Source organism: Triticum aestivum, chromosome 7A (genome assembly GCF_018294505.1).
Source record: "Triticum aestivum cultivar Chinese Spring chromosome 7A, IWGSC CS RefSeq v2.1, whole genome shotgun sequence".
In the NCBI taxonomy this organism is placed as follows: Eukaryota; Viridiplantae; Streptophyta; class Magnoliopsida; order Poales; family Poaceae; genus Triticum; species Triticum aestivum.
In genome coordinates this window covers 10234501-10261660 of record NC_057812.1, presented here as the reverse complement: position 1 = coordinate 10261660, position 27160 = coordinate 10234501, and the positions used below count along the sequence as shown (strand labels likewise).

The following is a 27160-nucleotide window of genomic DNA, read 5'->3' as shown; positions in this document are numbered from 1 at the left end:
CGGCCATGCCCCAAGCCGGAGATCAGCCATTGCTAATTCGGACATGAACGAACGACACAGAGTGAGCGGCTAATTATAGATGGATTTGAGTGACACCATGAATCAACATCTCATAGTTCATCCCCATCTTCACCAGAGCATCTCACTCTCATGTCAAGATCACAACTGTTCCCATCCAAATTTCCTACGGTACAGTACAGTGTTTGATTAGTAGTTTCAGTTCATCATGTTCTCTCTAGTTCAAAATTTCAAATGCGTGTCTTGCTGCAGTTCAGACTTCGGTTCGGGATCACACTCTCTCCTGCTGCTCTGCCACGTCTCCGTGGCCAGCTGCTGCTACCTCCACCGTCTTGGGCGGAGCGGCGGCGGCCGCAAGCGCGACGGCGGCTTCCTCCCTCTTGCCCCACAGCACGAGGTAGAGGCCCAGGATGACCAGCACCGACCCCAGCACGCTGCAAACATCATGTCATCATCATCAGATCAATCGACAATTCGTCACTGAATGAGCTCACTGTCTGATGCAGTTTAGACCACTGAACTCTGACGAAAAACAACAGTGTTCAGAGAGTGGGTGGGTGTGGGTTCAGTTTAATGGCGGACCGACCTGCCGAGGTAGAGGGGCTCGTGGAGGACGCATAGGTCGATGCCGGCGACGAACATCTGCGCCAGCGGGCTGAAGGCGGCGGTGAATACCGGGCCCCGCTTCTCCACGCAGTAGGTCAGCAGCAGGTACCCGGCCCCGGACGCCACCACCCCCTGCCAAATCCAAATCCAAACAAATCCCCAATCAAAATCTTGCATCTTTAATCTTCAGGAGTCGACGGATGGACCAGGGATCGCGCGCACGTACGCAGTACACGACGGCGGCGATCTCGACGGTGCCGCGGAGCCGCCAGGCGGCGAGGCCGGCGCCCCACTGCGTGGACAGCGCCAGCGCCGCCGCCTGCGCGAAGCTGAGCAGCGACATGAGCGCCGTGGCCGAGTACACCGCCGGGTACAGGCGCGTGAGCCGCCGCTGCAGCAGCAGCCACCCCGCGAACCCCACCACGTTCGCCAGCATCGACGCCGACCCCAGCACCCACCGCACCGCGCTCCGGTGCTGCTCCTCGACGCCGGCCGCCGCCGCCGACGACGGGGGCAGGTGGTGGTGGAGGTGGGTGAGGGACGCGCCCTTGTAGAAGGTGAGCATCATGGCCCCCGTGAGGGACAGCAGCGTGCCGGAGATCTTGGCGCTCCCGGACTTGCTCCGAACCTCCAGCGCCTCATACCTAGCACAGGTCATGGATGAGATTCATTTGAATTTGTTTGGTTTTCTACTAATTGTGTTTATAAATCATGGCTCATAGGTGTGCAATACAAACCTAGAAAATTATGAAAAAGTGTTTAATTCTGATTCACATGACTTAGAAAATTATGTGTGTTAAAGTTCTGTTCATAGGATACGCTGATCGATGTGGTCCGTAAAGTCGAAGTCTTTTTCTTTTGCTGTTGATTCAGTTCAAGATGCTATTATGTGCTAGATTTGATGAAAACAGATTTAAAAAGTAATAGTGCAGAATCAAACTAGCTATTAGGGTCTTATATTGCATTTCAAGCTCCTATTGTACTACTCCTAGTTAGATTAATGGAAGCTGTATTAAAGTGTTCAAACAGAGTCGATTCAAACTTATAGTCGTGCTACACACTTGTATATGAAACTTTGCAACATGACCTACTACATGGAAGAAACCTTCTTTTCACAGAAAACAACTTTTTGCCACAGGAAAGAGAATGAACATTTACCCGAAAGCGAGTGATATCAGGAAGGTAACCACCGGGAGCAGATTGCCGAAAGTCGCAGCAAACGTTGCGGTCGTGTACTCCAGCCCGACGAAGAGCGTGTACTGAAGCAGGACCGGGCCGAGGATTCCACTAAGGAACAGGTACGCAAAGATTTCAGCAGTGATCTTTGGTCTTGTCTTCCTGAAAGGAGGAACACAAAAAAAAGGCCAGTTCATGTGCATGATCAGCGACAGTGAAATACCAACGACGACTACTGGTACTAGTACTAGCAGCTGCTTTTATCGCCATGATGATCTGTTTTTGCCTTTGCTTTTGATAATAGTAATGATGATACCTTTCCTTGAAGTAGGCAATGGGGCCAAGGAATACAGTGGCCAGCATCTGCCTGAAAGTGATGAGGACCAGCCGGTTCATCCCCTGGTTCAGCGCCTGCTTGAGCAGCGCGGTCATGACGGCGATCACGATGTTCGTCGCCACCATCGCCGCCGTCGGCATCCACTGCTCCACGCATCCTGCACTCCACATTTTCAGTCCGTCTGCCTCGATGATCTGATGGGCAATTTGTTTCTGGTTATGCCATGGTTTTTATAGGGGTGGTGACAGGCGAAGGTCCGGAAAATGGCATCTCAAGGCATGTCTCCGACTCACGGTTTCGTTTTCGCACACGTGACCGAGAGCTAAAACATGGCCCGGGGGAGAGGAGCACATCGTTTGTTCTCTTAATGTCTGAATAATTGTGGGAAATTTGCCGTATCGAGCAAATTGCGCACCCGGCTGAATCGAATAGCTGTCTCTTTATTGCATAGTGCGAAGGAACAAAGTAAGGCTCTGCCCCCCTTTTTTCCAATTTCTGGCAAGCAAAATATAGCTTGTGATCCTTCCTGCATGGCCTTCTTCTACACTGTAGGGCATTAGATGCTGTCTTAGCACTGAAAATTTTGGCATGAGCCCGTTTAGGACCTACAAGGAACAATTTAGGGGAACGCCTTCCCGTGCGAAAGTTCTTAGATCCAATGCCCACTGTCTCTTCTTTGATGAGCAAAACATTTCTTTAAGTCCAAATCAAATCGCAAAGCATTGATTCGATATAGCCGCCCCCACAGGACCGTGGGGTGGTCGTACAAAAATCGTGCGGAGAATATTTTCTTTTCTTTTCTTTTATTTCTTTTCATGCTCAATATGACAGATGTGACCTTCTAACGTACTGAGATATTGGCAACCTATGCCCACCGCTCTTTATCACCTGAAGAATTTGGGCTACATTTAGGCATATAGCTGCAGAAATTTGCCCGACGTATCGTCTCGTTGTGCGAGCGAAAACGCATACGACAACTGCATTACTAACAGTACTGTATACTATTCCTCTTGGTTAAACTACGTAGGTGTAGAAAACTAAGGAGGAATATATGCCATAGTTTTACAACCTAAGAGTGCCATAGCTTGGTCCTTATGATTTGATTTGCTTCTCCTTATCCTCTTCCTCTTTGGCAGGTGGTACTGTCGCCGAGGCATCCCTGCTCTTTCCCCACAGCAGAATATAGAGGCCCAAGATCATCAGTGTGGATCCCAGCACACTGCAAGGGCAAAACAAAAAATACAAAAGGTGATGCCATTTGGACCAGCCATTGCAGTTCTACAAGTGCAAAAGTGGATAAACTCACTCATAAACTGAAAAGATTATGCATCATTTATTTCAGTATGGGAAATGAATGAATGATCATGAGACTGTACTGATTTAATATCTGAGGCAAATCTGGTTTACCTTCCAAGGTAGATGTTCTCATGGAGAAAGAAGAAATCAATTATGGCCACCATGATCTGGATGATGGGGATGAAAGCTGAAGTGAACACTGGCCCTCTCTTCTCCACACACCATGTCATCAGTACATATCCCACTCCAGACCCCAAGATTCCCTGCAACATATGAAACAAGTGTTCTTTGGTTCAGCCAATTCTCTGCAGAGTTCACTCTTTTTTGGTAAACTGCAACAAAAAGATCTTACTGTGTATAGTACTGTAACAATCTCCACTGGCTTTGTGAGGACCCACACCGATGCCCGCCGCTGTATCGCCGCCGTCAGGCCCCCGCCCTGCAGGGAGCTGATGAGGAACATGTATGCAGTGCTGGAGTAGAGTGCTGGGTACTTCTTGGTGAGCTTGGACTGCAGCAGGAGCCAAAAGGAGAAGCACAGGCAGTTTGCCAGTAACGCTAGAGTGCCCAGGGTCCAGCTCTTCTTGCCAGATTCTGCTGCTGCTATTTCTGCATGCTGGCCTGAAGGCTCTGCTTGGTGTGTCAAGGCCACACCCTTGTAGAGGGTCAGGAGCATGACGCCTGCGAACGACATGAGTGTCCCGATGATCTTCGCAGCTCCTGCCTTGTTCTTCATGTTCAGTGACTCCACCCTACATCCATGAGCCGTATTCCCAAAGGGTTTAGATATTAGCAAGAACAAAGTGCATGAGAAAGGTACCAGGTAAATTTGAAAATCGGCACACACACACACCGGAGCAAGACAGCGATGAGGAAAGTGAGCACAGGAGCCAGGTTGGTGAAAGTTATTGCAAACGTTGCCGTTGTGTACTGCAGCCCGTAGAAGAAGGTATACTGAGAGAGCGCAGCGCTAAAATGGGAGGAAAAGTCAATGATGAATCAAGCAGAATCATATCTGGCAGAGCATTCTATAGCCGGGTCGCTGTACTAATATGAGGAAGTGATTGTTGTGATGCTATGTTTGCCAACCGTACCCTAACGCTGCGCTGAAGAAGAGGTACACCAGGATCTCCAGTGTGAGCTTAGGCCGTGTGTTCCTGAAAGAAAACAACAGCAGCATCATATTCTAGGATAAGTTCTGAACTCTGGTCATCTTCTGCAAATCAAAATTTATGTACCGTTCTTTGAAAAATGCGATCGGAGAAAGGAAGACCGTGGCCACCAGTTGACGCAGCGTGATGAGCACTAGACGGTCGAGCCCTTCCTCGAGCGCCGCCTTGATCAGGGCCGTTGTCACGGCAGAGATGAGGTCGAAGACCAGCATTGCCATCACCGGTTTCCACTCATCGATGCGCGCCATCCCCCACATTGTGCTGCTGAATCTTTGACACACCTTTACTTGTATTGCCATGATGATTCTCTTGTCATGGACTACTTATAGGCATAATTTACCAGACGGAGACCCTTCCGAAAATTAAAGAGATGTCATGGAGGATACGCACAAATGACCCTTTTACCCTCCAAAGAAAAGGCGCTGGTGATGACACATAATGCGATTACTTATTGGCATGAAACGGTCCATCTCGACATGTTCTTTTTCCTTCAGTGCCATGAGAAGCTACTGACACGAATCACAAAGATGTTTTGACTGGTGGAAGCATCTCCTCCATTGCTGAGTTCGCAATGACAGTGGAAAAGACTCCACTATTTGCACACTTCGGTGAGTTTGGCAAGCTCCTGTTTGGGCTACAAACTTGACCCTATTCTCATCATGGTAAGGGTGCAGAGCTATTCAGTTGTGCAGAAAAGGCGGTTCTGTCCCGTCCGATCCAATCCAGAGGAAAGCAGGATGGTGAGTTGTTAGTGGAGTGATCACCTAGTATGAAAGCTCCCTGTCTCATCCATCTCCCTTGATAATGGAAATTGGCGACGCCGAGAGACGAGCAGCTCCCAGTTGCGCAGAGGAATGGCGAAAGCGGGTTGTCGGTATGATGCGGCATTGGTGCACATGGCGGAACTACACTTTGCTGCAACTGCACATTACTTCTTGATCAGGAAACGTCCAGCAATGCCAGGCTAGCCCCTAGACGCAGCAATAAGAAAAATCTTCGTCGCCGACAACTGGTAGTAGATCCAGACCGGGGCAGTGACATAAAATTCCCCGAGGTTTTGACTGCGCACATTGTGCAGCGAGCACCCACCCACTCGTCTCTTTCAGCGGTAACGATGTTACCGCCGCTTGTTTCCTACCGCAGGGGTACTGGATCCAGACAAGATGCTGAATTATGCCCACCTGGAGAATAGCATCCATGTTCAGGTAACTTACTGGATCACATAGTGCTAGCAAATCAACATTGTTCAGGAATTAGGATGGTGATTCATGAGAGTGCAAAGCAAAATGAATCTTTATCAACTGATTTGCATGCAGATCACAATCTAAGCCACATCTGCAGCCCTATCCTACTAGGCTTTAGCTGCCTGCAAGGACAGTTAGATGGGGAACAGTAGGGTATTGTCCCGATCACAGTACATACCCTAAGCAAAAGCACATTAAGAAGCAAAGGAAAGAGAAGGCACTGGCTTTTGCCATAAGCCTATGGCTGAGAAAAGTGCTGACTCTCCTCCATGCTGATAAAAAGCTGCCTTTAACCTGACACAAAAAAAGGTTGTGTGTCAAAAAAGAAAAGGAGAAACTTGTCATTTTCATTTTGTGAGAATAAACTGTTTTCATATATCAGTGTGCATCTTGTAAAAAGAAGTTGTATCAAAAAAATAGAAGGAAAGATTTGCCTTTTCTCCTTTTGTTATTTTGGAGAAGGAAATATATATTATTTTTTTTGATAAAAGAAGAAAATATAATGATTGGGTGTATGAGAGCATCTTGTAAAAAGACAACTTTAACTAACTGGTATGATTAACCTAGTGCCCACAGCAATCTAGCACAGATTTTATGCTAACCTTAACATCTGAGACTCTTGAGAGCCTAGTGCCTGTCGGTCTCATGGCTGGCCTTAATCAGATGCTAACAAAATTCGCTGATTAAATTATGATTTTTGGAAGATCTTCTGGTCTTTTTGTATTCGGAAGCTAGACTCAGAAAGTAGCAAAGCACTAACCAACATTGTTTTTTCGCATGTAAAGCTTATGCATACAAAGCCACAAAGAAAGCAGACCAGTTTCTAATGTCATGATTTGGACCAATTGAGCCATAGGCAGTTCCTCATATGCCATGTTATTGGATTTCTTGGGCCTACTGTTGTATGTAAATGGTGGCCGACACTTAAATATGATTCTGAATTCCTTTCTTAAGGGCAATTCCTAATTGAGGCTCGTTGTGTCAAGCTCCAGTTCGATTTTATTTCTTTTTCTGTTTTTCAAGTTTTTTTCTTATATTTTTATTTTCCAGTTTTTCAAAAAATTCAGAAAATGTTCATGTTTTAGAAAAAGGTTTAAATTTTTAAGAAAACTTTTGCAATTATTTAATGTCTTTGGAATTTTAAAAATATTTTCAGTTTTAGGAAATGTTCTTATTTTTTAAAAGTTATTAATGATAAAAAAATTGTTCTAAAACTTTTAAACATGTTTATTAAAAACTGCTTCTCCCAGAAAATCAAAATAGAAACTGATAATCTGAGGAAAATAGAAAAACAAATTAACCAGAGATAGTGCTCGCTGTAGTCGTTGCTACATGTGTTGGCCCACCCGAACACACACCTGTGTGACAGGCCGACAATTTGACACAGTAAGCGTCAAATAGGGGCACCCTGCCTTAAGTGCTAGATCGAACGACACTCCGCCCACTGGCCATCACCATGGGCCAGCGGCCCTGTAATATGTTTTTCCTTTTATCTCTAGGTTTCATTTCTATTTCCTTTTTACTCTTTCTTAATTTTCTTATTATTTTTTTAGTCCTTGCATTCCATTCGACACTTTCTAATCTGTATCTTATTGCTAGCTCACATGTTTGTATAGTTTGTTTTGGTGTCATGTATTAATATATTAAATTTAAATGTTATAGAGCTATTTATCATATTTATTAGTATGGAACATTTTTACATGTCAAACAAATCTTCAAAGGGACCATGCAATTTTGGTTGGGCTTACATAAAAAAATTATTGACATAGATGCAAATTATCATTAAATTTGAAAAAATATTTTAAAATAGTGTCATATTTTTATGATGATTTTTTAGAAGTTGCATGAATTTAGTATTTTATGTGAAAAAATATATTTCATTATGGGATGAAAACAGGGGTGTAGCTAGGAGGTGGATCAGGTGGTCCATGGACCAACCTAGAATTTCCAAAATACATAAATGAATATTTTTGAGGTTCGACCACCCTGGCCCATTGGCCAGGCCACACCATTGTGAAAAACGTATCTTCAAGGAAAATCCATTAAATGTGATTTTGTTCTAAGAACATGTCTTATAGGATACATTTATTATTCATAAAAAAATCTACAAAGTGCAAATATTAGGAACTCCAGTAACACAACGCTGATGGGTCGGTCCACAAAGCTGCAAAGAAGAGGCCGGAGATGTGTCAATGTGGTTTCACTTTCCGCATCTAGTTTCCCACCATGATCCAGTAAAAAAAAACACAACAGACGACCAAACATTTATGGACTAATACCAAAGGTTCTGAAAAATAGTTTAGGTCGCTCACCCAAATAGGTTTTTTTCTTTTGAGAAATGCTCACCAAATAGGTGAGGACCTATGTGCTTACTATCCGTGTAGAAGACCTGGAGACCACAAGATTAAGATATGCTTCTGACCAGGGGTGCCCTTGCTTCTAGCGAGGCTTAGGAACCCTCACTGAAGGGGAGAGGGAGATGGACCAGCCCAGGCGTGCAGGAGGCCACAATCTCGTTTTTTTATTTATTTTTTCTTTATTTTTTATTTTTGTCTATACTTCCAAATATTCTAAATAAATATATTACAAAAAGTACTTCGAGTAAAACATTGAAAAAATGCTGACCAAGCATTTGAAAAATATAAAAATGTATAGAGGAATTGTTTATCATGTATATGAAAAATGTATACAAAAAAATATACAATGTGTGTGAAAAAAGTTGAGCATATATTTAAAAAATGTTAATCTAAACATTTGAAAAAAATGTTGACCATGTATTCGAAAAATGATAAACTTGTATTTGAAAAATGTTAAATGTGTATAGAAAAAATGTTGACCATATATTAAAAATGTTAAACTTGTATTTGAGAAATCTTAAATGTGTGTGGGAAAAATGTTGACCATCTATTCAAGAAACGTTAAGCTTGTATTTCAAAAAGTTAAATGTGTATAGAAAATATGTTGACCATGTGTTAAAAAAATGTTAAGCTTGTATATTTGAAATTGTAAATGTCTATAGGAAAATGGTTAGGCATGTATTAAAAAATGTTAAACTTGTATTTCAAAAATGTTAAATGTGTATAAGAAAATGTTGTTCATGAATTAAAAAAATGTTAAACTTGTAATTTAAAAATGTTAAATGTGTATAGAAAAATAATCACCATGTATTCAAATACTATTAATATGTCATTGAAAAATGTTAAATGTGCCGAGAAAACAATGTTGACCATGTATTAAAAAATATATTAACTTGTATTTGAAAAATGTTAAATATGTATAGAAACAAATTTGACCATGTATTCAAAAATGTTAATCTCTTATTTGAAAAATAAAGCGTTTGAAAAAATGGTAAATGTCTATAGAGAAAATGTTGACCATGTATTTAAAAATGTTAATCTGGTATTTGAAAAATGTTAAAAGCTGCCTTTAACCTGACACAAAAAAGTGTTGACTCTCCTCCATGCTGATAAAAAGCTATCGTTAACCTGACACAAAAAAAGGTTGTGTGTCAAAAAGAAAAGGCGAAACTTGTCATTTGCATTTTGCGAGGATAAGCTATTTTCATATATCAGTGTGCATCTTGTAAAAAGAAGTTGTGTCAAAAAAACAAAAGGAGATATTTGCCTTTTGCATTTCTTTTTTGGAGAAGGGGGGAAAATAGAAAAGGGAAGAATATATAATTATTGTGTGTATCAAAGCATCTTGTAAAAAGAGAACTTTAACTAACTGGTATGATTAGCCTAGTGCCCACTGCAATCTAGCTCAGATTGGATGCTAACCTTAAGATCTGAGTGCCTAGTGCCTGTCGGTCTCATCGCTAACCTTAATCAGATGCTAACAAAGTTCGCTGATTAAATTATCACTATTAGAATATCTTCTGGTCTTTTGTGTTGGGAACCTAGACTCAGAAAGTAGCAAAGCACTAACCAACATTGTTTTTCCCATGTAAAGCTTATGCATACAAAGCCACAAAGAGAGGAGGCCAGTTTCTTCTATCATGATTTGGACCAATTGTGCCATGTGGAGGCGGATCCTCATATGCCATGTTATTGGATTTCTTGGGCCTACTGTTGTATGTAAATGGGTGGCCGGCACTTAAATATGATTCTGGATTCCTTTCTTAAGGGCAATTCCTAATTGACGCTCATTGTGTCAAGCTCCAGTCCGATTTTATTTCTTTTTCTGTTTTAAAGTTCTTTCTTATATTTTTGCTTTCAAGTTTTCCTAAAAATTCAGGAATTGTTCATGTTTTCAAAACAGGTTTAAAGTTTTAACAAAACGCTTGGAATTATTTAATGTTTTTGGAATTTTAAAACTATTCTGAATTCTAAAAATGTTCTTCATTTTTGAAAATTACTAATGATTAAAAAAAACTGTTCTCCTATAAAATCAAAATAAAAATCAATAATCTGAGGAAAATAGAAAAACAAATTAACCAGAGATAGTGCTCGCTATAGTGCATTGCTACACGTGTTGGCCCACCCGAGAACACACCTGTGTGACAGGCCGAAAATATGACACAACAAGCGTCAAATAGGGGCACTCAGCTCACTGGCCATCACCATGGGCCAGCAGCCCAGTATTGTATTTTTCCTTTTATCTCTAGGTTTCATTTCTATTTCCTGTTTACTCTTTCTTAATTTTCTTGTTTATTTTTTAGTCCTTGTGTTTCATTCGACACTTTCTGATCTGTATCTTATTGCTAGCTCACATGTCTGTATAGTTTGTTTTTCTGTGGTTTATTAATATATTAAATTTAAACATTATAGATTTATTTATCATATTTATTAGTATGGAACATTTGTACATTTCAAACAAATCTTGAAAAGGACCATGAAACTTTTGTTTGGCATACATAAAAAAATGAGTAAAATTCATCGTTGGTACCTCAACTTGCGTCGCCCGGTCACTTTGGTCACTGTACACAATAACTCACGCAATACGGTCACTGTGTACGGCGAACAGTGAAAATACGGTCACTGTGCGCCGTAGACGCAACGTACGCCACCAATTTGACCAGTCCACGGGCTCCATGTAGGCGGGCGGAGGATTTATGTTAAAGTGCCCATTTGCGGGAGGGCGTTTTTGTAAAAAAAAGCCGTTTTGATAGAAATCCCCAATCCTCCCCTCCAAATCCCTAGTTCTCGCCGCCGCGCGCCCATCCTGCCCTCTCGCCTCCGCGCGCCCTTCCTGCCCTCTGGCCGCCGCGCGCCCCATCCTGCCCTCGCCCCTGACGACAACTGCGCCATGTCTTCTGCTAGTTCTGCCCGGTCTGGTCTCCGCGGCCGGACAGTGGTGGTGCCACTCATCCCATGTCCTCGCTGCCAGGCGACAGTGAGGTACTGCGTTTCGAACACAGAGGACCACGAGGGCTGGGTGTTCTACAGATGTCCCAATAACTCTGTAAGTAACACAGAGGATCAGTTGATTTTGTTCTTGGCAGCAGTTTTGCCCTCTCGTTGGTCAAAGTTTACTTTTTTGCTGTTGGTTTGCAGGCTACTGGGTGTGATTTCTGGTTTTGGGAGATGGAATATGTTTCGTACCTAGTAGATGCTCATTTCTTGGTTGGGAACCAAGCTGTGGATGTTGTTGGAGCAACAGAGGAGAGGAGGGAAGAACTCATTAGGGCTAGGAATGAAAGGAGAAGGATTGCAGCTCAAGTGGCAACTAGTAGAGCTGCTTTGGCAAGGCCTGGCTCTCTACAGCAGAATATGAGCAGGCACCAAGAAAGTGCATTGATTGGATTAGGTTTAGAGATCTTGGTGCTGCTGAAGCTTCTGTTAGGTAGTGTGATGTTGTTGTGTGCCCTCTGTGTTCTTCTGTTGATGAAGAAGTGAGGACAAATGCTCTCTGCATTAGAAGAAGAAGAAGTGATGAAGGACTACTATAGAAGAAGAAGAAGTGATGAAGACAAGTGCTCATTTTGGCAGTGGAGAAGTGAAGACCAGCTTCAGTAGTTTAGCATGTTAAGTACTTTCAGTAGTTTAATGTTAGGAAATGGCTATGAAGTTATCTTGGTTGTATCAAATGTTATGGTTGTCAAGGCCAGAAATGTATGAAGTGATCTATCTATCTATCTATCTTTAATGGAAACATTGTCTTTGTATTATGTTATCTTTCTGACATGATAATTGTGAAATGAGTTCTTGTGTACTGTTTCATATCATATTTATGAAATGAAAAGAATGGCAGCAAGGAACAAATGTGGAAGCAGTATTGACATCAACAAATAGAATGACAACAAATTGGTAGACAAACAAGACAATTTTCATACCAAAATATAGATTCTATGGTGCATCATCATTAGCCCTACTCAAAATAGAGTACCATAAGATCTTGAGATAACATGAAAGGGAAACACAGTCATATTTTATATTGCTGAAAGAGTACTCTTACTAAAACAAGATAAACAGTCTCATAGATCATCTAAAGATGTCAAACATGCTTGATCTTTCTGGCACATGCCCAGCTTCCTCCATGTTTCTTTGTGCTTCTTTCCTCAGCTGCTCCTTCTTTGCTGCAATGGATTGTCTCTCTGCTTGTTTCTTTGCAGCAAGGGCTTGTTTCTCTTCCTGCTTCTTTGCTAGGAGTGCTTGTCTCTCTGATTCCTTCTGTGCAGCAATGGCTTTCTTCTCTTCTAGTTTCTTTGCAGCAGCAGCCTTCTTTTATGCCTTCTTCTCAGCATCCAGTTTCTCCTTCCTCTCAGCAGAAAGCTCTCTTTGTGTCTCTACTATTATCTGCCTTGTCTCTGCTCTTGCTTGCCTCAGGATGGCCATTGTTTCCTTCTTCTGTGCAGCTGCCTCTCTCTTCTTCTCAGCTTCTATAGCCTTCTTTTCTGCTTTCTCATGCCTTCTTCTAGCAGCCTCTTATGCTTTCTTCAACTCTGCTTCTATCCTTGCCTCTAGTATAGCTTGTTTCCTATCTTGAAGTTCTTTTTCTCTTTGCTGCTTCATGGCCAGCATCTTCTTAGCTAGCTCTCCTTGCCTGATTGTGTTAGTGCTTGTCTGGGCCTGGTTCAACATTGCTTGTGCATTTGTTAAGAAAGTTGATTCTGGGATTGGTGTGTGCTGAAGCACTCTAGGCAAGGGCCTCTGTACATACACATGTCAAGTGTCAACAAATGGAAACTAACAATGTCACTAAAGCATGACTGAAATAGAGCAAGTGACTAAGAGTACTCATGTTATAATTACCTGCTGAAGCATTTGATCCACCATAAGATCTTCTACTACTGTACTGGTCTCTGCACTTGTGTTGGCCTGCTGCTCATCAAACAAAAAGCTTGTTACTTGGGCTCTATAAGATGTGCTAGAGGTTGTGTACAAGACAGTTACCTGGGCTTGTTGTGGAGGTTGTTGTTGCTCCATATTAGCTTGTGAAGTTTCCAAATTGTCATCATGTTGGGGTGGAGGAGCTTGTGCATTGGAGGTGGTAGACCAGCTTTCATATATTTGCATCCCTTGATATTGTGGTCAGGCTCACCACAGTAACTGCAGTGCATGATTACACCATGCCTTGACATCCTCCTCCCTCCATTACTACAAATAATCTCTTCTGGTCCCTTCCTTCTGCTTTTGCAAGGCCTTCCAACATGCTTCTTGTAGTCTGGTGGATTAATTCCAGGCCCATTCATCTTCTCCCACTCAGTGATGTCCTTGCAAGGGTAGATGATATTGCTATAAGCCTTCTTGAACATGGACACTGAGTAGCATTGATCCACTAAGGTTAGTGGATCTACTCTCTCACTCCTACAACAAGCTATAACATGTATGCAAGTCACTCCACTTTTTTGCCATCTCATACAGCTGCAGGACTTGCTGTGCCAGTCTACTATGTAATCTGTTCCTCTATCCACCACTTGAAACACTCCATCTCCTGATTCATACACATAGCATGTGTTGGCCAGCTCTGCCAACTTGTCAACTAGTTTCTTGATCTTAGGGCACATTACTCCTTACATCTTCTCACCCTCACAATGCTTAGTGTAGTGCCTTGCAGTCCACTGTTGCTTGATCCTCTCAAACATTGAAAGAATTGGCAATTCTCTTGCCTCCAAGATATATCTGCACAAACATTGCATGTTATGTTAACAACAGTGATAGGAAAGCATTTCATCTTATGTTAAAAGAGTGAGATGAAAGCATTGGAACTTACTTGTTGAACACCTCACAGAAATTGTTGAGCAGAATGTCACACTTAGGTATGTCACTTTGGAAAGCCCTCACCCAAGTGTTTGGTTCCAACTCTTTCAACCAGGTGTATGCACCCTCATTCAGCACCTTCATCTCAAGCATGTACTGCTCATACTTAATAACTGTTGTGCTCCTAGCTATCTTCCACAATTGATTCTTCAAAGCATCACCTTTGTACAGCTGTTGGAAATTCTTCCACATATGCCTGACACAGAACCTATGTTCTGACTCAGGGAATACTTCAGTCACAGCATTTATCAGGCCCTACAAAACAACATAGACCAATAATCAAAGTGTTAAACAAGTGTTCTCAAGTACAGTAATCTAATTAGACCATCAGGCAATGTGGTTGCATATACCTTCTGCTTGTCTGACATTACTGTCCATGGGGATGTGTTGATAATACCAAGATCACTCTTCAGCCTCTCAAGAAACCAAACCCAGTTAGGCTTGTCCTCCACTTCCACAACACCTATTGCTATGGGGAATATGCAATTATTTGGATCTATTCCTACTGCAACCAGCAACTGCCCTCTGTATCTTGTTTTAATATGGTAGCCATCTATGAAGATCATAGGCCTGCAACCTTGAAGATAGCCTCTATTGCATGCATCAAGGCACATGTAGGCCTTGTTGAACCTAGCTTGATTATCCAGTGCAAGGAAAAATGAGCTACCAGGATTACTTCTCCTTATCTCATTTCCATAATCCCACAACAGCTTGTACTGCCCTTCTTCATCTCCATGAATTATTTTCATAGCCAGCCTTCTTGCCCTCTGAAGCTTGGACCTAGTTGGTGTCATGTGCCATTCCTTTTGAACAACCCTTGAGAAGTTTCTAAGATTCATATCCTGATCAGCCCTGAAACTCTCAAGGTATTTCCTGGCTAGAAAAGGTGCTGTGAAAGCCTTGATCTTCCATTTTTTGCAGCAACTATGTTCTTCAACATACTTCTTTACCATGAAAAACTTGGTTCTGCTGTCATAAGAAGCCCACAAGTACCAAGTACAATCTTTATCACAGACTGCTTTCACTCTCTTCCTGTCATTCACTAGTAACTTGACATCAACTCTATTCTTGCAGCTGTATTCCTTAATTGCTTTCCTAAGCAAATCAACATTTTCAAACACTTGTCCAACATGAAATCTTGGACAAGTCAGATCCTCCTTTCTAAATGCTCTAAATTTTGTTTGCATTTCATCATCTGAATCAGGTGCCCAAAGATCTTCACCTTCAGATTCATAATCTGACAAGTTTTCTTCCTTTTCTTCCCCTACAACTCCTTTATCCTTTGCTGTTGTTTTCTGCTTCACCTTCTCCTTCCTTTTAACTGGTTCATCCTTATCCACATTGTCAGCATAAAGGTCATCATCATCATCACTGATTTCAAAGTCACTATCTATCATGTCACCAGGATCAAAATCACTGTCATCTGAGTCACTATCTGTTCCTACATTGCCTTCAAAACATCTCTTCTTTGATCTGGTTCTCCTCAATTGATGTGCTTCTGCATCTTCAACTACTGCTTCTCTCTCTTGCTCTACTTGCTCTGGATTTTCATGTGGCTCTGCTTCTTCTTCTTGGCCTACATGCTCTGCATCTTCATGTTGCTGTACATCATCTTGGCCTACATGCTCTGCTTGCCCTGCTTGTCCTTGTTGCTCTGCATTTTCCTCTGCTCCTTCACCAAATGTGCACTGCCTTCTTACAAACATGAATGCATTGCCATCTTCATGTGGCACATTGTTTGGATACACAACCTGAATTGGTATAGGGCAGTCTTCTTCTGAATTTCCAGGCTTGCTAGTATGAGAAATCGTACCATCTTTTGAAGGGCTAAACACTGGTGGAAGTTCAGCCCTTGGAAATTGGACCACATCATCAACAACCTTCTTAGTAATCAAACTGTCATCATGATCAAGATAAATAGTAAAGAAATGATGCCCAATAGACAGAAAGGTCATCATTTGATCAGTATCTGCCTCAGATCTGATATGTCTCAAAGAATTCTGAGTAATGTCAAGTATTGGGATTTGATAATATGCCTTCAACCTGCCTGCCATCTCCCATCCAATCTCTTCTACTATATGTTCCACCATTATTGGAGACCAGGTGAGCTTATCCAAATTGTCATACCAAACTATATGCCCATCAATATAAGCCCTATTGCTTCCTTCACCCATGAAAAAACCACCATGATGAAACAGCACTGAGAACTTCTCACTTCTTGCTCCTGCAAAAACAAAGCATAATTGATCACATCAAAATTGAACAAAAATGACCTTTTTGAACAGTACTAGAAATCCCCAATGTTCTCCATACACCAAAGGTCCAAAACCTAGGCCTATTCCAAAGCATATTTCATGTGGAATCGATGAAAATTAGACCCTTTCGATAAGAACCTAAAACCCTATCAGAAACCCTATCAGACAAATTGGGTTTGAAAAACCCTAAACCTAAATTGCCATACACGCGACAAATACTACCACATATCATAGGCGAACACAATGCCAGCCCTATCAAACACGAATCGAAGAGAAATAAGAAGATTTACGGCAGGAATCATGACTTACGGTAAACAGGGGCAGGGGCACCGTCAGGGCGACGAACAGGAGACATGGCGGCGGCGCCTCCTCTTCACCACCGCGAGAAGAAACCCCTCCGCGCCGACCACGGCGACGACCACGCCGCACCACGGCGATGACCACGCCGCACACGCCACCGTCACCTTCTCCGCCGGTTTGATCGGCTCGAACAGGGGAGGTGGAGAGACAGGGGAGGTGGAGACGTGGGGGGACTTCGGGGATCTGTCCGATAACTTGGGGGGTGAGCTGCAAATATGCCATCGGGTCGCTCCTCCTCGCGACACCTGGCGCGCGGACTGGGAGCCGGACGGTCAACAGGTGGTCAACAGGCGGCGTACGTTGCGTCTATGACGCACAGTGACCGTATTTTCACTGTTCGCCGTACACAGTGACCGTATTGCGTGAGTTCTTGTGTACAGTGACCAAAGTGACCGGGCGACGCAAGTTGAGGTACCAACGATGAATTTTACTCTAAAAAAATTATCGACATAGATGAATTTTTTCGTTAAATTTGAAGAGCATTTTAAAACAATGTCATATTTTAAAAAAAATTATGTGAAAATATATATTTCATTATGGGATGAAAACAGGGGTGTAGCTAGGAGGTGGATCAGGTGGTCCATGGACCAACCTAGAATTTCTAAAATTTATACATTAATTTTTTGAGGTTGGACCACCCTGGCCCATTGGCCAGGCCAGACCATTGTGAAAAACGTATCTTCAAGGAAAATCCGTTAAATGTGAATTTGTTCTAAGAACATGTCTTATAGGATACATTTTATTATTCATAATAAATCTACAAAGTGCAAATATTAGGAACACCGGGCACACAACATTGATGGGTTGGTCCACAAAGCTGCAAAGAAGAGGTCGGAGATGTGCTAATGTTGCTTCACTTTTCGTACCTAGTTTCCCACTATGATCCCGTAAAAAAAACACAACAGACGACCAAGCATTTATGGACTAACACCAAAGGTTTTGAAAAACACTTTAGGTCACTCGCCCAAATAGGTTTTTTCTTTTGAGAAATGCTCAGCCAAATAGGTGAGGGCCTATGTGTTTACTGTCCATGTAGAAAACCTGGGGGCTGTTTGGATTGCAGCCCTCAGCTACCAATCCATAAAATTGGTCATTGACCTGACTAGGAGTTCTGTTTGGATGAGCACCGATATTTTGATGCGCCCATCCCATCTCAACACCTCTAGTTCAGTTTGGTGCCAATATTTTGGCAAGTCATTGGCGGCCAGATCTTGTGCCAATTTTTTGTCTGGCCAAGATTGGCAGGGCAGGCACAGGCAAAAACCAAACAACCTCTGAAGACCACAAGATTAAGATATGCTCCCGACCAAGGGCGCCCTCGCTTCTAGAGAGACCTAGGAACCCTTGCTGAAGGGGAGAGCCAGATGGGCCAGCCTAGGCACGCAGGAGGCCACAACCTTGGTTTTGTCATGTTTTTCTTTCTTTATTTTTATTTTTCTCTATACTTCCAAATATACTAAAAAATATATTACAAAAAAATACTTTGCGTAAAACATTGAAAATGTGTTGATCAAGCATTTGAAAAATGTAAAAAAAAGTATAGAGGAAATGTTTCTCATGTATATGAAAAATGTATACAAAAAAGTATACAACGTGTGTGAAAAAAGTTGAGCATGGATTTAAAAAATGTTAATCTAAAAATTTGAAAAACAATGTTGACCATGTATTCAAAAAAGGTAAAATTGCATTTGAAAAATGTTAAATGCGTATAGAAAAAATGTTGAACATGTATTAAACAATGCTAAACTTGTATTTGAAAAATCTTAAATGTGTATGGGAAAAAAGGTGACCATGTATTCAAAAAAGTGTTAAACTTGTATTTGAAAAAGTTATAAGTGTATACGAAATATGTTGACCATGTGTTCGAAAAATATTAAACTTGTATTTTGAAATGTTAAATGTGTATATAAAAATGGTTAACCATGTATTAAAAAAATGTTAAACTTGTATTTGAAAAATGCTAAAGTTGTATTGAAAAAATGTTAACCATGTATTAAAAAATGTTAAACTACAATTGAAAACTGTTAAATGTGTGTATATAAAAATGACCATGTATTCAAAGAATGTTAATATTGTATTTGAGAAATGTTATGTGTTTATACAAAAAATGTTGACCATGTATTAAAAAAAAATAAACTTTCATTTGAAAAATGATAAATGTCTATAGAAAAAATGTTGACCACCTATTTCAAAAAGTGTTAATCCTTTATTTGAAAAATAAAGCATTTAAAAAATGGTAAATGTTTGTAGAAAATGTTGACCATGTATTCAAAAATGTAAATATGGTATTTGAAAAATGTTAATCAAGAATTTGAAAATTGTTATACATGTATAAGAAATTATATTAGATATATACCAAAAATATGTATGGAAAACCAGTGAAACACAAGAGAAGACAAGAAAAGCCGATGAAAAATGAGAAAAAGACAATCAAAACCGAAGTAAAACAAAGAAAAAAGAATGAGAAGAAAAGAAATAATGAGAATCGGGAAAAGGAAGACCAGAGAAAAAGATAGATAAATAAAAAGAAATAATAACCATTAAAACTCAGAAAAACAAAGGAAAACCCGTAAAAAAAGAAAATATAGAAGAAAGAACCAAAAAACCGATGGAAAAACCGGATCGATCCGCCTAAAGTAGGTCGCGCGCCTAGTACTTATCATGTACAGTACTCGCGTGTTGTGGTTAGCAGCACTGGCCATCTTTCAGGAGATCAGGAATCAATTCCTGCTTCTCTCCTTTTACTTCTCTTATTCTTTTAACTGTGCGCAAATGGGCTGACTCAGTTACTGTAGATGCTTCACAAGACATCCTAGCATCTTGCTTAATGCGAGATATAGTCGTCATGCCTGACCAATACTCACCTGACACCATCCTCGTCATCACCACTACCAAGAGCTCAAAACTCACGGGCCATGCGATCGAAGAACCACAGACTCTTTATTGGCAATTGAGTCAACGTGACGCAAGACGAAGATAGAGCCGCGTGACTTTTATTCCATGTGACTTGACCTTCGAGGGCAGTGGCCAAGGATAGATAAGCCCTTATACAAATCGAAAGTAAAACCGCACTGGTCAAACATTGACATGTGCATTCTCCCACGACCACCTGATGCCCAAGAACTCGTCAAATGTGAGAAAAATCGATGAACATGAGCAGAAACACGGAGCTTGTCCCCAGCGACAGCGATGACTAGGTTACAACTGCGACGGTTCCTGAATGCCTTTCATAAATCAAGTTGCCTCTCACTTTTTTTGAGTCTATGTCACCTCTCACTTAAGGCGGGGAATAGGAAGATTTTCATGAGTTATACTCCCTCCGTTCCTAAATATTTGTCTCTCTAAAGATTTCAACAAGTGAGTACGTACGGAGCAAAATGAGTGAATCTACACTCTTAAATATGTCTTTATGCATCCGTATGTGGTAGTCCATTTGAAATCTTTAAAAAGACAAATATTTAGGAATGGAGGGAGTATTGGTTATGGGTAGCAAATAGACTAGCCCATGTTTGCAATTATCGTCTTTGTGTGTGAAGGGAGAGAGATATTGTTTTCTTTTTATCTTTCCACGGACTCTTAGCAAGTAGTCTAGCAATATATACTGAATTTTTGTGGGGAGTGTATTGACATATTTGAACCATAATATATTAAAAAAATCTTACAACAAGCCACATCTCTCTTGTGTGTGGCAAGAGACCGGCCCATTTCAGATTTCACAATCATCGCGTGTGCATGAGAGATATTTTCTCTTTTTCTCTTGCCTTATATTCTTAGCAAGCAGTCTACCAAGCATGTACTAACATTTTTCCTTGAAAGGTTCTCCCTCTGTTCCGAATTATACGATGTTGTACTCCCTTCGATCCATATTAATTGCCCAAAGTTGTACTAAATCAATGATAAATATGGATCGGAGGGAGCAATTTTTTTCTAAATCAGATGTATATAGACGTGTTTAATGTGTTTGCTCATTCATTTCAGTCCGTACATAGTCCATATCGAAATATCCAAAAATTCTTGTAATTTTAACCGGCGGTACTTCACTAAACAGCATGGCAGGTGAGCGGGACGTGCCATCCGGATCCGATTGTAGCGGGGCGTGACCACTGACCACCACACTAGGCACACACTAGGGCGGGCGAGCGATGGGGACAAGCGGGCTTGGGCCCGCGGGCCGTCCCAGTCTGTCGGCCGCCCTGCCGGCAAGCCGTCGGTACAGGCCCATCTATGCTTTGGGGCCCGACCACGTCGCGTTCGAAGCTTCGCCAATCACGCCATGCCGCTCCGTGGATCTCCATTTGTGCGCTAGCTGCAGACGGACGGGGGGTTGGCGTATGCGCCAGATGCGATGGACCTAGCGTCGCTGTGCTAGCTTGTCGATGGCGTGGCCGTCTCGCCGTCGCTGACAGGGAGACCCCGCCGCCGGCATGGGCCTTGCATGTATGCATGGCATCACCGGCCAAAAGCTATGGCCCTCCCCGAGAGGATAAAACAGGACGAGCGGAGCGGAGTGGAGCGGAGCGGAGAGGAGTCCAACCACCGCAGCCCAATGCCGGCGGGTTGCCTTGCTCCGCCACCGTCATGTCATCGCCGGCCTCTCTTGCTCCGGTGAAGCTCCCTCCCGTTACCGGACCAGACAGGGTCAAGACATGGACAGCCAAGGCTTGCAATCGCGGTCGCGGTCGCGGTCCAAGGAGATACGCTAACACATGCACGAGCGCGCGTCAATCGACAACATTATATTCCGTCTCGTCGTCTCCTGCTTGTCCATTTTCTACGCGCGGATCATCGACTGATGCCGGCCAATTTCTTAATTAATTAATACATGGCCCATGCATGACACCGACACCAACCATCGCGTGCATGTGCGTATGTATTTTTTTTGTCGACGGGAATAATTAACTGCTACTTCCTCTGTTCCTAAATATTTGTCGATATTTCAATAAATGACTAAATACGGAGCAAAATAAGTAAATCTATATTCTAAAATATGTCTACATATATTTGTATATGATAGTCTATTTAAAATGACTAGAAAGACAAATATTTAGAAAGGAAGGGAGTAGTTGGATACGTGTATGCATTGTAGGAGTATTGGATTGAACCAGCTGCCTTGCTAGCTGCATGCAATACATACGTAGATACACGTATTGTACATATGTAATCGCGACAAGGACAGGCTACATATGATGCGTGTGAGGGGAGTATCATTTACTGCCCGTATTACGTAGTCGATTATACTACCTTTGTACCGAAATACTTGCAGCTGGGGAAAACTAGTACAAGCACAAGTATTTTGATACAGAGGGAGTAGATTTCTAGCTCCATCGTAATGTGTACATATGCATGCTAGCTATTGATTTAGGTGTACGTGCGTGTACACATAAGTATGTACGTACGTGGCTTTACTTTAACCGTAGGGCACACGCATTACTGTACACCTGGCCTGGCTTTATATTCCACTGTCGTTAACTATTTTGGCCTGCGCATGGCCTTTAGGTAGCTAGCTAGCTAGCTAGTGTGAACTTGTAATGATCTGGCCGGCCGGCAGGCTGGGTTTAAAGTTGTAAACATCCACGGATCGATCCACAGCACACATGGCGTGCCGGCCATGGACGAGAAGAGAGTACGTGGCCGTCCCATGCATCTGACGAATATAGCTAGCGACTTGCTCCATGGATGGTGTGTGCGTGTACCTCGTGTATATGTTGTCGTGTGTACGTGTACCTCGTGTATGTGTTGTCGTGGCACGGGCGCCTGCATGTATGCTTCCGACAAGAGAAGAGATTATGCTTCGGTCTGATCTGGTCTGGTCTGATCTGATGCGCGTCGGTCGATCGCATCCCATTCCCAGCTGCCCCTGCCCAGCTAGCTGGAGTGTAGCTAATTTGTCCCGGCATGCAGTTGCAGGCCGGTAACTAATCATCCATGCATATTGTATGTCGTGGGAATTGCATAATGTATTGCTCTTCATGCATAGGGACGTATATATTATGTACAAAGGTGGGTTCATAGACCTCAACTATATAACGAACTAGGAGGCGGGCCCAATACGCTATGAATAACCAGATAATATAAATAGCCCGAATTACTAGGAACCGGAGAGGTCCACACATCGCTATGAATCAATTAAAATGGAAAAGAAGCTATGGTGGTAGAGTTATTAAACGGGAGGCGAACATGTTTGCCGACACGACAAGCATGACAAGTATGATCCTCTATCTTATGACAACTGAAACTGAAACTCTTAAGAATATGATGAAGTGTGACGGGGTTGGGATGACCCAAACGAGCATGCCAGAGATCGACGCCGGTGGAGAGAGCAACCAGTGCGGTGGTGGAGGTGGACGACGAATGCACCGGATAGAGCTCGTCGAGGCTGTCACAGCGGTGAAGTACCATCCTGATTCGAGCGTCCTTGACACAAAATCCAAGCTCATCAAATTCAAAGTAACAGAATTTTCACGTGTTAAACAACGAACGGAAATAAGGTTTTTAATAAGATGAGGTGACACAAGTATGTTAGACAGAGTAATAGGCATGGAATTAGAAGGAAAAAAGTGTGCCCGACATGTGTGATAGGAAGTGTGGAACCGTCGCCGACAATGATGCGGCGGTCGGTGGTGACGGGAGTGAAGGAGGCAAGATTATCAGGATGAGCAAACATGTGAGCCGTAGCCCCGGTGTGCATGTACCAATCACCGCCTCCAGTGGAGTTGTTCAGCATAGGAACGGCGGGCAGCGCAGCGAAGAGCACCGGGTCCCAGGATGCTAACGGCAAGGCCGGCGAGGGGGACGGAGACGTCATGGTGTAAGCAGGAACGACACCGGTCCATGGGTTGTAGCCGGAGGTCCATGGGGAAGGCACTTGAAGCCGTGGTGGCTGCTGCTGACGAGGTGCACCGACGTCCTGCTGCTGCGGCTTCTGGCCACCGCGCCAGCCCCCGCGGCGCCTTTCGGCGGGAGGGGCGGGAGGCGGCGCATAAAAAACCGTGGGTGAAGGACCATTCGGCACCAAGGACGAAGCCACCTGCTCCGTCGATGCACCGCCGTAGGGCGTTCCGTACGAAGCGGGCGCACCGTAAGAAGACGCAGGCACCGAGGTTGGCGGGTAGGCATAGGCCAACGGGGCAGCGTGGCCATAGGACTGATGCAACGCAGAGGGAGCGGGCCACTGGCTAGCCGGCGCGGCGCCGTAGGAGCCGGCCACCGGGCCCTGGATGCGCTGCTCCGTAGGGCACAGACAGGACACCCTGGTGGTGTATATGGAGCGGCACCGTAGAAGCCTGCAGGCGGGACTCCATACGGAAGCAGGACAACGCCCTGATGACTTGTGGCTGGAGTGGCGCCGTACGGGACGGACGGGACAGCGACGCTGTAGGAGTCCACTGGCGGCTGAGCAGCGGAATCGCCGAAGACCGGCGACGGTGACGCGGCGAAGACCTGGGCAGTGGCAGCCATGGAGGCGTAGGCCAGGGAGAGCAGCGGCGGAGAAGCCAAAAGGTGTGTGACGCGACGGCCTAGCGATGAAGCGCACGACAGCAGCGGGCGAGCAGGACTTGGCGAAGTGCGCGGGGCTGGCGAGCGGGGCTTGGCGAACGACGGCTGTAGCGCGCGGGGCTAGCGATGCTGTGCACGCGAAGTGCAAAGCTAGCTAGACCAAACTTGATGGATTCTCAAGCAACAAACACGTAGACGTAGATGACGTATACGTGAATTAACTTGGCCGGCTGCTGGATCGGACGGGGCTAGCGGCGGCTGTCGCGCGCGATGGATAGAGGGTAGCGGCGGCGGATGGGAGGCGGCGGCGCGTGGGAGTCGCGCGGCGGCGGCGGCGGAAGCTAGGGTTAGAACCCGGAAACTGATACCATATATGTTGTGGGAATTGCACGATGTATTGCTCTTCGTGCATAGGCACGTATATATGATGTATAAAGATGGACCACGGATCTCAACTATACAACGAACTAGGAAGCGGGCACAATACGCAATATGCACATAACACATATACTCAACACATGTGATTGCAACCACATGGCATGTCTATCTATCTATAACCCTGAAACTACTGTAGCAGGGTGAACCCTCCTCGTCTGAGCCAGCGGTCCCAAAAACTCATCGAGGCTGCCCATGAGCGGAGAAGAGTCCAACCACCGCAGCCCAATGCCGGCGGGTTCCCTTGCTCCGCCACCGTCATGTCATCGCCGGCCTCTCCGGCTCCGGTGAAGCTCGCTTGGCTTGGTCCTCTCCCTCCCTCCCGTTACCAGATCAGACAGGGTCAGCGAGCGACAGGCAAGACATGGACAGCCAAGTCTTGCAATGGCGGTCGCGGTCCAAGGAGATACGCTGACACATGCACGCGCGCGCGTCTATCGACAACGTTATATTCCGTCTCGTCGTCTCCTGCTTGTCCATTTTCTACGTGCAGATCATCGATTTGATGCCGGCCATTTTATTAATTAATCAATATATGGCCCATGCAGATGCTTGACATCGACTACAACCAACGCGTGCATGTGCGTATGTATTATTTAATTTGACAGGAATAATTAATTAGTTGGACACGTATATGCATTGTATTGAACGTGCCGCCTGCTAGACGCATGCAATACGCACATAGAGATACACGTGCCATGCACTAATACACATTGAAATACAGACACATACGTGATGTGAGCTTGTGCAAAATATGTCATGCCATGGATGAGGATCTATACCATGCACTAATCAAGTGCTCACATGCAAAGTGTTTTTGGACAGAAGCAAGATCCCTGCAAGATAAAAACTCCCACGGATGCATCCTAGTACTCCCTTCGTTTCTTTTTACTCCGCATATAAGATTTGATTAAAGTCAAACTACACAAAGTTTGACCAAATTTATGTAGAAAAATATAAACATCTATAATACTAAAACTATATAGTATGAACACATGTTTCATGGTGCATTTGATAATATTGATTTCATATTGTGAATGTTTATATTTTTTAATATAAAATTAGTCAAACTTTACAAAGCTTGACTTTGACCAAACCTTATATGTGGACTAAAAAGAAACGGGGGGAGTACATGGGCGAAGGAAATTTTATGTGAAGCAATGTTCACTGCTTGTGAGTTAGCATCCATAATTACGGTAATGTGGACTATATAGCATTCTCGTAGCATAATGACCCATGATAGAGATTAGATTGATCCAGCCACTTCGGTTCGGTTAACTAAAGAAGCCCTCGTGCTACTGGATATCCCGCGGCAACAACTTTCAGTTTTGCCGGGGTTTGCCTGGCGCCCTCCGGGCATCGAGCAAGTGAAGATCAATACAGACGCAGCTATTGCCATGGATGATGATTCCGCCGGCGCCGGGGGCGTTGCACGTTCTGCCAATGCACTCCTAGGTGTATGGTGTAAACCATATCCGGGAGTAACAGACCCAATGATCGCAGAAGCTTTCGCTCTTCGCGACGGTGTTATTTTTGCAAATCTATGGGGCTATACGCATGTGGTGATAGAGACCGATTGCCTGGAGGCAGGGCCGGTCCTGACTTTTCAAAGGCCCGGGGAGAACTTAAAAAGTGGGCCCACTAGTGGGAAAAATCAATTATATATTGATATAAAGCATAAATTTTCATTTAATTTGGATTGAAAGTTCTAGGAAATTGCATTACCAAATAACGTCTCATAATACACCATGGGTAAACAGGAATGCACATGCTTGTCTTGGCAACAACCAACAAAGTCTTAATTCTTATATACCAATGAGGATAGGATTCCTAACACCGGAGAAAACAAGATAAATACTTTTGAGGCAACAATTTTACTGGAAAGGAGCGGGAACACCTGAATTTGTCAGAGGTGAAATGGAAGAAATCCAGCTATCCAATCCCAATCATATTAGATCTTGGTATGATCCTCATATCCTCAAATGAAGAGAAGATCGGTCAGGGAATCGCTGGAAAACCCAAAAAAAAAAACAGCACAAAGATGAAGCGCAAAAGGACTGGGAGATTGCAGGAACTTTGTGAGCTGTTGACCCAAGAAAATTACAATTTGCAAAGCGAAAGTACTATGCAGACAATACTTAACTGGTCGATCGATGGACGATGCTTCATCCAGCGGTTCTACTTCAGTTTGTCCTAGGAATGCATGGTTAGATTAGTAGGATCATGCAAGAATCGGCTGAGCACTGTCGTGTGTGTAGCAGCGCTCTTTGCAAAGAGATTAGCGGATGAAGTGTTGCCTGATGCCGCACACTCGATGGGCATATTTATAGGGAAAACCATAGGGAAGTGAGATAGAGAAATTAATAGTGGGTCAAAGAAATCGGCCACTTATTTACTAGCCATGATGTGTGCTTTGGGAGTAGGAGCGCTGGAGCGGGATGAGGAACGAGAAGACAGACAGAGAATTCAGTCTAGAAAGAAGAAACGGCGGTGGCGGCTAGATGGAACAGAAGCTGGCTGCCTCCTCACGATTCACGTACATAACATTAGTAAGTTAGATTAG

General features: G+C 43.6%; 3 protein-coding genes and 1 long non-coding RNA gene across 10 annotated transcripts; 1 reads left to right on the top strand and 3 right to left on the bottom strand.

Annotated features, from left to right (window-relative positions):
* Nucleotide 1: 1 nt before the first annotated feature.
* On the bottom strand, nucleotides 2-2320 carry LOC123148339 (WAT1-related protein At3g30340). The gene is made up of 5 exons (XM_044567727.1): nucleotides 2117-2320; nucleotides 1783-1962; nucleotides 851-1268; nucleotides 605-756; nucleotides 2-452 (listed from the first exon to the last, which is right to left on the bottom strand). Exons 1-5 carry the CDS (start codon nucleotides 2305-2307, stop codon nucleotides 290-292), a joined length of 1104 nt encoding a protein of 367 aa, XP_044423662.1. The 5' UTR covers nucleotides 2308-2320; the 3' UTR covers nucleotides 2-289.
* LOC123148342 (uncharacterized) lies at nucleotides 558-6287 on the top strand. Of its 7 annotated transcripts, none has more exons than XR_006473762.1 (5): nucleotides 558-729; nucleotides 815-1181; nucleotides 1763-2038; nucleotides 2132-2602; nucleotides 3274-6287. It is a non-coding gene; the product is annotated as an uncharacterized lncRNA (long non-coding RNA). The 7 variants fall into 7 exon arrangements; XR_006473764.1 differs by having other exon boundaries at nucleotides 815-2038; nucleotides 3274-3385; nucleotides 3480-6287; XR_006473760.1 differs by having other exon boundaries at nucleotides 815-2038; nucleotides 3274-5810; nucleotides 5922-6287.
* On the bottom strand, nucleotides 2913-4904 carry LOC123148340 (WAT1-related protein At3g30340). The gene is made up of 6 exons (XM_044567728.1): nucleotides 4672-4904; nucleotides 4528-4590; nucleotides 4287-4403; nucleotides 3786-4185; nucleotides 3545-3696; nucleotides 2913-3356 (listed from the first exon to the last, which is right to left on the bottom strand). The coding sequence occupies exons 1-6, from the start codon at nucleotides 4902-4904 to the stop codon at nucleotides 3230-3232; spliced, it is 1092 nt and encodes a 363-aa protein (XP_044423663.1). The 3' UTR covers nucleotides 2913-3229.
* A 5883-nt stretch (nucleotides 6288-12170) lies between the features above and the next one.
* LOC123154537 (uncharacterized) lies at nucleotides 12171-27059 on the bottom strand. Its single transcript, XM_044573236.1, has 7 exons — nucleotides 26741-27059; nucleotides 26495-26606; nucleotides 14401-16274; nucleotides 14004-14305; nucleotides 13184-13912; nucleotides 13043-13111; nucleotides 12171-12940 (listed from the first exon to the last, which is right to left on the bottom strand). Exons 3-5 carry the CDS (start codon nucleotides 16222-16224, stop codon nucleotides 13804-13806), a joined length of 2235 nt encoding a protein of 744 aa, XP_044429171.1. The 5' UTR covers nucleotides 16225-16274; nucleotides 26495-26606; nucleotides 26741-27059; the 3' UTR covers nucleotides 12171-12940; nucleotides 13043-13111; nucleotides 13184-13803.
* Between the last annotated feature and the right edge of the window lie 101 nt (nucleotides 27060-27160).

Coding starts and splice junctions, on each gene's coding strand:
- LOC123154537 (XM_044573236.1), bottom strand. CDS start 16,224: ATGGGTGAAGGAAGCAATAGGGCTTATATTGATGGGCATATAGTTTGG. Junction 14,306..14,400: donor TAATGTCAGACAAGCAGAAG/GTATATGCAACC, acceptor GTTGTTTTGTAG/GGCCTGATAAATGCTGTGAC. Junction 13,913..14,003: donor TTCTGTGAGGTGTTCAACAA/GTAAGTTCCAAT, acceptor ATGTTTGTGCAG/ATATATCTTGGAGGCAAGAG.
- LOC123148339 (XM_044567727.1), bottom strand. CDS start 2,307: ATGTGGAGTGCAGGATGCGTGGAGCAGTGGATGCCGACGGCGGCGATG. Junction 1,963..2,116: donor ATTGCCTACTTCAAGGAAAG/GTATCATCATTA, acceptor TCCTCCTTTCAG/GAAGACAAGACCAAAGATCA. Junction 1,269..1,782: donor CTGATATCACTCGCTTTCGG/GTAAATGTTCAT, acceptor GACCTGTGCTAG/GTATGAGGCGCTGGAGGTTC.
- LOC123148340 (XM_044567728.1), bottom strand. CDS start 4,904: ATGGCAATACAAGTAAAGGTGTGTCAAAGATTCAGCAGCACAATGTGG. Junction 4,591..4,671: donor ATCGCATTTTTCAAAGAACG/GTACATAAATTT, acceptor GTTTTCTTTCAG/GAACACACGGCCTAAGCTCA. Junction 3,357..3,544: donor GAGAACATCTACCTTGGAAG/GTAAACCAGATT, acceptor TTGCCCTTGCAG/TGTGCTGGGATCCACACTGA.